The sequence below is a fragment of the Penicillium angulare genome (genome assembly GCF_028827245.1).
Source record: "Penicillium angulare strain IBT 27051 chromosome Unknown utg000007l_segment0_segment0, whole genome shotgun sequence".
Lineage (NCBI taxonomy): Eukaryota > Fungi > Ascomycota > Eurotiomycetes > Eurotiales > Aspergillaceae > Penicillium > Penicillium angulare.
This window is the reverse complement of record NW_026623166.1, coordinates 1,698,216-1,709,678: the sequence shown is the minus strand read 5'-3', so window position 1 is coordinate 1,709,678 and position 11,463 is coordinate 1,698,216. Positions and strand designations below refer to the sequence as shown.

Sequence of the window (11,463 nt, the reverse complement as noted above, 5' to 3'; positions counted from 1 at the left end):
ACGACCAGAGACTCGGATTGAAAGCATTTTCTCGACTACATCCACTTTGGGGACAGGAAGGTAGAGGTTATAGTCTCTTTTGGCCGAGTCTGCTCCGTTGGACATGTCGGACCCTCTGAACTATACCGTGGGCTGGGTTTGTGCTTTAATACCTGAATACGTTGCTGCCCAAGAGATTCTGGATGAAGAGCATAAAGAGCCAGCCTTCCTCTCACCAAATGATACAAATGAATATACTTTAGGGAGGGTAGGCGGACATGCCGTTGTCATTGCTGTCTTACCTGACGGTGAATATGGAACAGCTTCTGCGGCCACCGTGGCCACGAACATGCTGAACAGCTTCCCTAATGTAAGAATTGGCTTGATGGTTGGCATTGGTGGGGGTGTACCAGGCGAAAAGAACGATATTCGTTTGGGCGACATTGTTGTCGGCACGACTTGTGCCAGTGATGGCACAGCTGGTATTTTCCAGTACGACTTTGGCAAGTCGATCCAAGGCCAAAAGTTTCAGTATACACGAATCTTAAATCAACCCCCAACCATACTGCGTTCTGCGGTAGCCGGAATCAGGGCACAGTACGAGAGAAATGGGCATCGACTGGGAGAGGCAATCAACCATATTCTTAGCAAGAAACCGAGACTACGTCTGAAGTATGAACGGCCACAGTTACATACCGATAGACTATTTAAAGCCAACGTTATCCACGATACGCGAGGCTGTTCTCAAGCCTGCGCAGTTAATTACTCTGGATTAATACAGCGGCCTATGCGTGCTGAAGATGAGGATAATCCTGCTATCCACTACGGCCTGATTGCCTCAGCTAATCAGTTGATGAAAGATGCGTCGATTCGTGATAAATTCGCAGCGGAGAGAAATATTCTTTGCTTTGACATGGAAGCCGCGGGACTTCCAAATAGCTTTCCTTGTCTAGTTATCCGAGGCATTTGCGACTACTCAGATTCGCACAAAAACAAAGAGTGGCAAGGCTATGCAGCAATGGTCGCCGCTGCATATGCGAAAGATCTCCTTCTTAGAGTTCACCCAAACAGAATCGTGGCCGAAAAAAAGCTTCTCGACGTTTTAAGTGGTAAGCTTAGCGCAAAATGACGAATGTTCACTACATACTTTATCAATATTGTATCTGACAGACACAACTGCAATAGACCTACATGAGGTGACAGAGGACCATCGAAATATTACAGAAAGGCAGCTACAGCTACAGGAGAGCAAACTCAGCAAAGACTGGTCCGTAAAGCTAGAGGAATGCCTTCAGTTATTCTGTCTTGTCACAGATACGAAAAGTGCCACTTATGAATGGTATAAAGACCACGTAGGAACCCGAGTGGAAGGCACCTGTGAATGGTTTTTGACCCACGACAACTTCAAAACGTGGTCAACCCAAGATTCAGGACCCTTGTTAGTCTCAGCAGATCCAGGCTGTGGGAAATCTGTCTTGGCCAGATATTTGATCGATGATATATTACCTCGGTCATCCACAATCTGTTACTTCTTTTTTAAAGAGCAAGATCAGAACACAGAATCTCAAGCACTTTGTGCCTTGCTCCACCAATTATTCGCACAAAAGCCATCTCTTACCGAATATGCTATGGAAAACTTTAAGAAGAACGGGAAAAATCTAATTAAATCCACAAAGTGTCTCTGGAATATTTTTGAAAACGCCACTCGAGATGCGAAGGCCGAATCTGTGATTATTGTTCTAGATGCCCTAGATGAATGCATTGAATCCGATTTTGAGGACCTCATGCAAAATGCGAAGCTTCAAATACATGGTGCCCAGTCAGATGGTAGAAAGCTCAAGTTCCTTTTCACCAGCCGCCCGTATGAGCAGATAACCAACAAGTTCAGGGGTCTAATCAAAGACTTCCCCTTGATTCGGGTACCTGGAGAGGAGGAATCAGAGAGTATTGGCCATGAAGTCAGGAAGGTTATTGAATATCGAGTTGAACGGCTAGCGAGCGAGAAGGGGCTCTCAGTGCTAGTCAAGAGCCATTTGGTTGAAAAATTACGTGAAGTACCTCACCGTACATACCTCTGGGTATATCTTGTATTTGACTACTTGCAAGTCGAACATTTCAAAAAGACAACCAGAGGGGTCAATTCTATGGTTGAAAGTCTGCCGATGAATGTCTATGAGGCATATGAGGGACTTCTCGTCAAATCAAAGGGGCACCGCCCAATGGTTCATCGCGCTTTGAGCATAATCATGGCAGCAAGCCGACCTCTAACACTCTCCGAAATGAGTATTGCATTGAATATTGATAGCACATCAAGATCTTTCGACGATCTTGATCTGGAAGATAAGGATGACTTTAAGCTACGCCTAAGAACTTGTTGTGGGCTGTTCATCTCAGTCTATCAAGATAGAATTCACTTTATACACCAAACCGCACGGGAGTTTTTGCTTGCGCGTACACCACTACCTGCAGCTGTTTCTTCAGAGCCAATCTGGCGACATTCAATTCACAGCCAGAAGGCTCATCGGATTCTTGCAGAGATCTGTGTCTTTTATCTTGGCCTTTTCAACGCTCCCAGCGCTCCCGCAGATACCAGATGCGAACCCGAACTCCGTCTCGAGATGCATACTTTCCTGGATTATTCAGCCAAAGAGTGGGGAAGTCATTATCTCAAAGCTTTCATCCGCGCTGATGACAACATGACACCTGCTATATTAAGCATCTGTGAGCCGGATTCAATGGCCTGCTCTGCCTGGCTGAAAATCTACTGGGATCATTTATCGTACATGCCAACCAAAAGCTTCACCAGTGTGATGATATCTTCACATTTGGGCCTAGACGCAATAGTTATGACATTGTTGAAGACAAACGCAGAATTGGAGTCCAAAGATACTAGATATGGCCGGACGCCGTTGCTATGGGCTATAGAGAGGGGGCATGAGGCTGTTGCGAATATGCTTCTTGAGAAGGGGGCAAATCTCGCAGTGAAGGATACAGAATGTGGCCAGGGACCGCTGTTGTATGCTGTGCGAAATGGGCACGAGTCAATTGTGAGCTTGCTCCTTGTAAAAGATGCAGATATTGAGGCAAAAGACAGTATATATGGCCGAACGCCACTCTTATGGGCTGTACACAACAGATACGAAACTATTACAAATCTGCTACTGAGGAAAGGGGCAAACTTTGAAGTACAGGATATCAAATATGGCCACACCCCACTATCCTATGCCGCAAGAAATGGACATGAGATCATTGTGAAGTTGCTTCTAGAAAAGAGTGCCAAGCTTGAAGTAAGGGACACACTTTATGGCCAAACACCGCTATCGTGGGCCGCAAGGAACGGGCACATGATTGTTGTGAAACTGCTCCTTGATCATGGTGCGGATATCGAAGCCAGGAATCACAATGGCCGGACACCGCTGTCATTAGCCGTGGAATATACTGATAATACTGTTGCTGGGTTACTAATTGACAATGGTGCGGACTTGGAATCAAAGGACAGTCATAGTGGTTGGACCCCGCTGTTATGGGCTACAAAGAGTGGTAATTATGCCATGGTGGCTCTGCTTCTCAGGAATGGTGCAGACTTTGAGGTCAAAGACACACTAGAAGGCTGGACACCGCTGCTATGGGCTACGATGTATAGCCATAAGACGATTGTGGATATCCTTCTTGATAATGGAGCAAATTGCAATACGAGGAAATTGAATCAGGCTGAATGGAGAAAACTGCCGGGAACTACATATCTTGACATTCAGAAATTCATGAATAATGATAGTCTCAATATTGGACCATGGGTGGATCGTGATGGGCGGAAACTTGAAGTGGAAGCACAGCAAAACTCGCCCGCGCAAACCTTTGAGGTAAATTCGCGAGCTAAACTACAGCCCTGGGAGCCCTGGAGATAGAAAGAGGAAGAGAATATCCTGCAAAGCGTAATTTTCTCAAAGATTCTTGGCCCGAGGCCTACAATGGTACTTACTGCATCCTAGCCACTGGGGAATTTGAAAAGAGCGCAACACATCTACTTTAAGGGTTCTTTGATACTGTATTTGTTTTCGGATGAAAAAAACCACATGGCAAAAGTTCTAGAATTGACTAGTATACGTGGATGCCAACACCTGACTTTCTAGAAAATAATAACTTCAACTATTCAGGCCTGCACATGGGTGGGATCCTGCTATATTAAGATACACTTCGAGATGTAATATTCTCTAGCTGTCTTTCCACTTGGTTCTCTATCTAGATAGAGCTTACAGTACATGTAGCGGTGTAATATACGGTAAAGTCTAGCTATGGCAAAGGTACTTTTTGCCGGTGATCGTTATAGGCCCCTGTACTAGGCTACTTCTGCGATCTACTTCCGCGGGTCTATATGACATGTGGCTCCAGTGAATTTTCCCCGGTCGTTCATTTGACATAGTCAAAAGAAACCAATTGGCTGTGACAATAATTCCCCAGTTAGTAACTACAAGTTGCTGCTTGTCCTGTGTATCTCTCAACCCATAAATATCAAACTACATGCCCCAATCCGCGCGGACCTGAATTCTTGACAAGCAGATAGATTGCAATCTCCTATTACAGCACCCCAATATGATCCATCCAAAGAATTGATGACGTCTTTCAAATCCTCGTATGTCATACAAGATCTAAAAACGGCAAACAAGTCCCATTCTGAGACCTTGATGCACCTTTTCAAGTTTTACGTTTTCTTTAGAAATCAATGGAAATATTCGCTACTGTCGTTTTATTTATCAAGCCTGAGCGTTGAGCATGGCACCTCGGATTCGGAACATTACAAGGGCGCTTGTTGGCCTCAGTCGGAGCATGATAGACCAGCCTGGGTAGCATTAGATAATCTATACGACCCAGTTCCTAGTTCTCCGTTCCCAGCTTTCAGCTATATGGATACCTCGATAACGTAGGGATGCTAGGTTTCGATATTAGTTGATCGTTGACCGTTTAAAATTTGATAAACACGTATTGAGTACAGAAAGTTCAAATCATGACCTCATTATGGAAAAACGCTCCAGAATAATAAAAAAAGACATTTGGAATAGGTATTCAGCATTTCCAGCGACTCCTACACAGCGGGCATGTGGGGGCGCGATTTGTTTCTCGCCATTGATCTGCTTCTAGCCATTGGTCGATGCAAGCTTTATGAAAGTTGATTCCACAGCATGCCTTGCACCATGTCAATTCTTCATCTTGGTGAATATCCTCATACTCAGTTTCCGATTGCTCATCGTCGTCATCACTGCCACTCTCTTCGCTCCGCTCTTCAATTTCCTCATCTGGGATTGTATGTTGCTGTGGGCTATGCAAATTGCACAGACATATCCCACATTCTCCTTCGACATCACGGCGATTGGTCTGTGGAGTTTCATTCTGGGGGTCGCTATTTCTGGGGCTTCCGAGGGCGGGAATAATTGGCGGGTCTTGGGGTCTTGAGCTCAAAATTGGGACTGCCCTTATCTGATGACTGACTTGCGCTTGTACTGGCAGAGGTGCAATTGCTGTTGACTGATTGCTAAATCTCGTTGAGTCTGTTCGCACTCTTCTACTAGGGATATTCCTGCTTGGCGTGCTTTCCGCGCGGGTGGTCCTAACACGTATACCCGTATCTCTACTCGCGCTATCAGTGTGATGAGTTGAGATGGCTGTTTGGCTCATTCGGATATTCTCAAGGCGTTTCAGCTCTTCCATAGCGTCATGAATTCTTTGGTAGAGAATAGCTGTCCTCTCTTCCAAGTACGCTTCGGTGGGTTCCAAATCAGTCCTTCGGGATGGTATCCTGACTGGTGTTGAAGGTAGCGTTGAAGCGGCCTGCGAATCAAGATATACGCGTAGGTCTCTCTTCCAACGCCGTGCAAGGTCCAAAGCTTGATTTTGATGGAACCTGGTGCATAAGACATGAGGGGCCAAATCTTCCAGCAGTTCATCGATGCTGCGACCGGCTCGAAGGTCCTTGGTACCCTCATTGAGAAGCATCATTGCTGACCTGCGACCTCGTGCATTTGTACGCGCGTGGCAGCGACGACCCTGCGAAGGAGCATAACCGGCACACCATGGCTCCCCCTCCGGTTGAAGTTTGATGATCTCGGAAAGAGGAGCCAAGGACGAACTTGCGACATGGGAACGTCGGGAAGGCATTATTAATTATTGGGAATGCAGATAGAGGTTTAAACTTAATTATGATATTGTATACAATCAAATGAGAAGCGTCTCCCTTGGAGACTTTATAGTTACTTTAAGTAAAGTACTTTTTGTTAGTCCGGGCTGTACATAGCCTGGTGCCTGAGAAGCATCCCAGTTTACAAGCGACTCTGCCACAATGGCGTGGCGCAGGTGTCAGAATAGAAGAACAGGCAGCACGCAGTTAGCTAGGCTATGGATGCATGATGATGCCAAAAACACATCGAAGACCAGGGATAATGTGGCATGCTAGGGGATAGCCCCAGAAGAGGAAGGCTGTGTTTCAATCAAAAAAGCAAGGAAAGAGGGGTTATCTCGACGTTAGACCTCTTTTGGTCCCTAGCGGCATTTGATAGGCGCTTGTTCCAAGATAAGTATGCACGAAAGATGCATGGTACTTTTGTTTTGTTAGATGCGACATGAATTCTAAATTTAGATATATGTTACAAAGCTGGACATCATATGAAAGAATATCTCGTTTTCAGTGTCAGAACTCATCATGGCACCTCCAATGATTGGGGAAAGAGGATGGAAAAGGTTATCTAGGGCTTTATAGCCCCGACAGTGGTTGCTAGTAGATGGCCAGCGGGAACAATTATTACAACAAGGTTTAGTTAGGACTATCAAAATATTATCGGTCCTGCTAAAAGGGTCACTCGATTGATTGACTGGATGCCTTTCATCACTTGAAACGTAACGCTGAAGTTTTTCTCTAGCTTCTTTGATCGAACTTCTATTTTCATATACGGTCAAAGAACCCAATCATGAATATTAACGGATCTAGTAAATCTTTTGTTCTCCAATCTGTTTTACACTTTTCCCATTGAATTTTGAATAAAGACCGAGGTAAAAGAAAGACTCGGAAATCTTCTCGTTTCTGGTCTCGCGGTCGAACATTTATTCTGAAGCAAATAATCCCATCGTCATTATTGGGCACAAGAGCAGTCTATGAAAATGAATCCTAAATCTTCTAGGCAGGTCAATCCTAATACTCTATAACAGCCTGGATACCTCAAGTGCTTCTTTTATTTCCTTTGATCAACTATCTATACCCACAAGCCTCCTGAGTGTTAGGGCGTCAACTCCTACTAAAACCTTTCAAGGTTGAGCCATTTGCCCGAGTAAGAATGCCCGAGGACCCGAAAATTATCTTTATCAACTAAAATAAATAAGTCTTGTAGCTATCAACAGTAGCCCGAACTAGATACATTGCTAAATATAGAGAGTAAGAAGCGAAAGGAACGGGAAGGGTCTACATCCCAGACGGAACCTAAAAGCAAACACAGGCTTCTAATTCGTGACGATGTTGAGTTTGCACGCGATGATTATGACGGGCGTAATGAAAGATCCGAAGAAAGAATCGCAGCGGGATATGCAACGGCAACGTTCAAGGCCGAGCTTAAGAGGCTGAAGGAGGCAAAAGAATTACAGTCGTAAGATTTAAATCCCCTACATTCGACTTTTTGAGTGCAATCATGTCTGAGCCGATCACCTCTCAGCCAACAAAGCTAGTAGCACCCCAGCCGGCTCAGACAGCGCCTACCCAGACAGCGCCTACCCAGACAGCCCCTGCCGATGTGCTGACATCATCCCACCCGCTGGCAAGTGCCCTCTTGGGATCGGATGCGACCGAAAATGAAGAAATCGCCAAAATCTGGGCGGAAGTGCAAGATAGAGTGAGGCAACTGTCTGCAAGAGAGGGCAAGCAGATCATTCTATCAAAAGAACATAGATCAATTACCCAGTCTCCTCCAAGTTCCGACTTATAGCAGAACCGATATGGGAAGGTACACATCGCTTTGATAAATGAGAAGACGAAACGAAATTACAAATTCCATATCAAAAGCATAATGATGTTGATCAAGACCAATACTCTAGTCTCTAGGTTGACCCGTACCACAGCAACTAAACATTCTGCCATATTTTCCTTGCAAAATGACCTGTTGAAATTGATTTACGAAACACCCCATCGTCGACAAAGCATGTTTCTCACTGAGCTGCAAGAGATTCTTTAATCTCTTTGGAACAATTGGAAAACACCAAAAGCTGTCAGTTCCAACGCTTCAACACCTCCGCATCCCTATAACGTGTGTGAATGACGAGATTGTTCCACGAAATCAACTTCTCCTCCGACTTGAGAATTGTCGTTGGGTGTACTGCGGAGATTGCCTGAGACTCCATCCCCGAAAAGAGTTCACAAGGCAATCTCTCAGAGATCCGTCGCTAAACAGAAATTCTCAGTCAATGCTGGGATAGTAGATCTATGTTCTTGCATTTCCTTGGCAATTAGAGACCAAGGACGCCTTGTCAAATTTCTCGAATCACCCACCATCCAAAAAGGATTCAAATATGACTTGTTCGAATTCTATCGCGACAAGAATCGAGGGCCAGAGTTTCTTCACAGCTGCATTTCCCATGATACACTTGTTTCTACGGTCCGATGCTCTATGCGCCTTTTCATTGAAGCTCCTGGGGATCTGGTTGTAATCCTCGAGTATACCATCCTACCTCCTGCCAACTTGAATCCGAAAACACAATCCATGGCTAGATCTATTTTTGCCTGTCCCACATGAACCATGTGTCATTGATGAGAAGTACTCGCGGCTATAGATTCTGTACCAGCTGCTGGACTATGATGATGATATCGTATTTTCCGGCAAACGCGTCGCGAACAAAACTATTATGAAGCCTATACATTTCATCGTGCGTCGCCAACTAGGACTTTCGTGGAATATACCCCTACCTGGACAGATCAAAAGCCCATGGCGACAAAATTGTCGTCTCAACAGAGGTCATTTTCATGAAACTTCGTAATATTGGAATGTAGAGGAAGGGAAACGGTGACTTGAGACAAAAGGTCCCATAACTATGTTAAGCCCTATCTACACATGGTCTGTTAATCTTAATTAGTAAATAATAACTGTCGAATATTAGGCACAGTACTTTGAATGCGAAATATGAACATTTTTCTTATTTGCGAAAGCAATCTTGCGGGTCTTTGTACTTGTAAAACAAAGTACACCTCAAGGTGGACTCGGAGGAAGCCAGAGGAACCGCTACTACTCAACATAGTACACCCGGAGCCTAAGCAGGAGTAGGCCTTTGTTGTTTTATGTTTCGGCTTTTATTTTAATTTCTTGTATTGTTTTACTTTTCTCTCTGTGAATTCCATATCCATAGACAGGTCACTTGCGCGTCATGTGGGATCCACTTCTTGCTTATGTGTCCAATAAAAAGTCTCTGAAAGCTTCCCCCCTGATCTCCCTCCGCGGTTCTCCATTCGAACCAACACGCGTTTCCCCGACCATTGGCAGTTTACTTGCACATCAGATATGCTCATGTGAAGCAAAGTGACTCTCAATTTTACATATCAGCTTCCAATTCTCTCTCGCGAGGACACCAATTCTCAATGCAAACCATGGACCCGCTTGACCCTCACAGACGATTCCAAGTCGATGAATTTACATATTTGACACTGAATAAGACGTCCCTCAAAATAAACGGTATGCCCACTTACTGATCTTATTGGGGTGGACATAAAACACCCCTGGCTATGTAATTTGAAAGTCTTAACTAACGCGATCCGCGGTCGCAGCCGACCGATCGGCGAGGAGGGAGAATGAGAATGAGAGTGCAAATGCAAATGAATGTTGCTGCTGTGGAGTACTTTCCAAAAAAGGTAATGCTATCTTGATTCAATGTTTTGTTCCATTGCATTTTTATTTTCTGTCTTTCTCGTTGTTGCGGCAGAAGCCCGTATTATAATTTCAACAGTGCTCATCTTGAATATCTTGAATCTCTCCCAGGTCCTAAATCAGATGAGATTGATTTCTACAACATATTGAATGTCAACATCTCGCAAGATGCGCTCACAATAACCTATGTCGATAAGCTTGGCGCCAAAAATGAGCCCGTCAATGCTCTACAATATCCAGTTTCTGCAGATCAAAAAGATCAAGCTGCATCGTGGGCGAAACATGTTCTTCAACTTGCATACGGCTCAGTGCAGCGTTCTAAGAGATTGAAGGTTCTCGTAAATCCATTTTGCAGCTCTGCATTATCCAAATACCGTACTTTCGCCGCTCCAATATTCGCCGCAGCTCATTGTGAAGTTGATGTCGAGGAGACCCGCTACAGAGGCCATGCCGGCGAGATCGCCGAAACGATCCCTCTCGATACATATGATGCCATCGTGTGTTGCTCCGGCGACGGTTTGCCTCACGAGGTGTTCAACGGACTTGCAAGACGAAAAGATCCCCTCAATGCATTGTCAGGTATGGCGGTAGCTATGTTTCCTTGTGGTTCTGGAAATGCAATGGCGTGGAACCTCTTCGGCACCGACGATCCCTCGCTAGCAGCTTTGGGGATCGTGAAGGGGTTAGAAATGCCATTGGATCTTGTCTCAGTCACTCAAGGAGATTCCCATGCCGTGTCATTCCTTTCCCAAGCAATGGGCGTTCTGGCGGATTGCGATTTGAAAACTGAACATCTGCGATGGGCGGGAGATGCACGTTTTCTCTACGGTGTCCTATTGACAATCGCTCGAAACACCAAATACCCCTGCCAGCTTGCCTTCAAGCCCACTGTGGAAGGAAAGAAATCAACAGAGACGCCCTCCGGAAAAGCTAGCCAGCAGCTCCCATCTTTACCTCTCAAATATGGCACCGTCCAAGATGACATTCCAGAGGATTGGGAAATTGTGCCCCATGAACGCCTCGCCAGCTTCTACACCGGGAACATGAGCATTGTCGCCAAAGATACGAACTTTTTCCCAGACGCGTTACCGAATGACGGGCTTTTAGACATTATGGTCATTGATGATACTATCAGCTGGGCACATTCCCTTGAAGCAATCATCAAGCTTCCACAGGGCAAATGCCACGACCTCAAGGATGTTGAAATGAGAAAAGTGGCAGCATATCGACTGACAACATGGAAGCCGGATGGAGATATCAGCGTGGATGGCGAGCGGTATCCATTTGAAGCATTTCAGGTAGAAGTTCACCAAGGCCTGGGTCGGGTACTCTCGAAGTCGGCAGATTCATACCAAAAAGTGGGTGTATGAGCGGATCATTACAACACTCTCTAAAAGCGTATCGCTATGTGCTTGGCCACGGATTTGTAATTGTGACCGATGGTCCTATTGCTGGAAAGAACGAAATATCAAGATTTTCTTCAACAAATATGCTGTTCCTATATTATGTGGCGATAATTATGGATGGATGCTTGATTTTAGTAATTATATTATTGCCAAGCCCAAGAGAGGCGGCCCTGTACAAATAGTATGTAAAT

At 45.1% G+C, this 11,463-nt stretch overlaps 4 protein-coding genes across 4 annotated transcripts; 3 read left to right on the top strand and 1 right to left on the bottom strand.

The window, feature by feature from the left end:
- Positions 1-103: 103 nt before the first annotated feature.
- Positions 104-3,884, top strand: N7478_009921 (uncharacterized protein; the record flags this gene model as incomplete). Its single annotated transcript, XM_056926135.1, has 2 exons — positions 104-1,088; positions 1,165-3,884. 2 exons carry the CDS (start codon positions 104-106, stop codon positions 3,882-3,884), a joined length of 3,705 nt encoding a protein of 1,234 aa, XP_056775505.1.
- Positions 3,885-5,040: 1,156 nt separating this feature from the next.
- On the bottom strand, positions 5,041-6,129 carry N7478_009920 (uncharacterized protein; the record flags this gene model as incomplete). Its single annotated transcript, XM_056926134.1, has 1 exon — positions 5,041-6,129. The coding sequence occupies one exon, from the start codon at positions 6,127-6,129 to the stop codon at positions 5,041-5,043; it is 1,089 nt and encodes a 362-aa protein (XP_056775504.1).
- Positions 6,130-7,646: 1,517 nt separating this feature from the next.
- Positions 7,647-7,940, top strand: N7478_009919 (uncharacterized protein; the record flags this gene model as incomplete). Its single annotated transcript, XM_056926133.1, has 1 exon — positions 7,647-7,940. One exon carries the CDS (start codon positions 7,647-7,649, stop codon positions 7,938-7,940), a length of 294 nt encoding a protein of 97 aa, XP_056775503.1.
- A 1,640-nt stretch (positions 7,941-9,580) lies between these two features.
- N7478_009918 (sphingosine kinase) lies at positions 9,581-11,236 on the top strand (the record flags this gene model as incomplete). The annotated part of the gene is made up of 2 exons (XM_056926132.1): positions 9,581-9,674; positions 9,978-11,236. The coding sequence occupies 2 exons, from the start codon at positions 9,581-9,583 to the stop codon at positions 11,234-11,236; spliced, it is 1,353 nt and encodes a 450-aa protein (XP_056775502.1).
- Between the last annotated feature and the right edge of the window lie 227 nt (positions 11,237-11,463).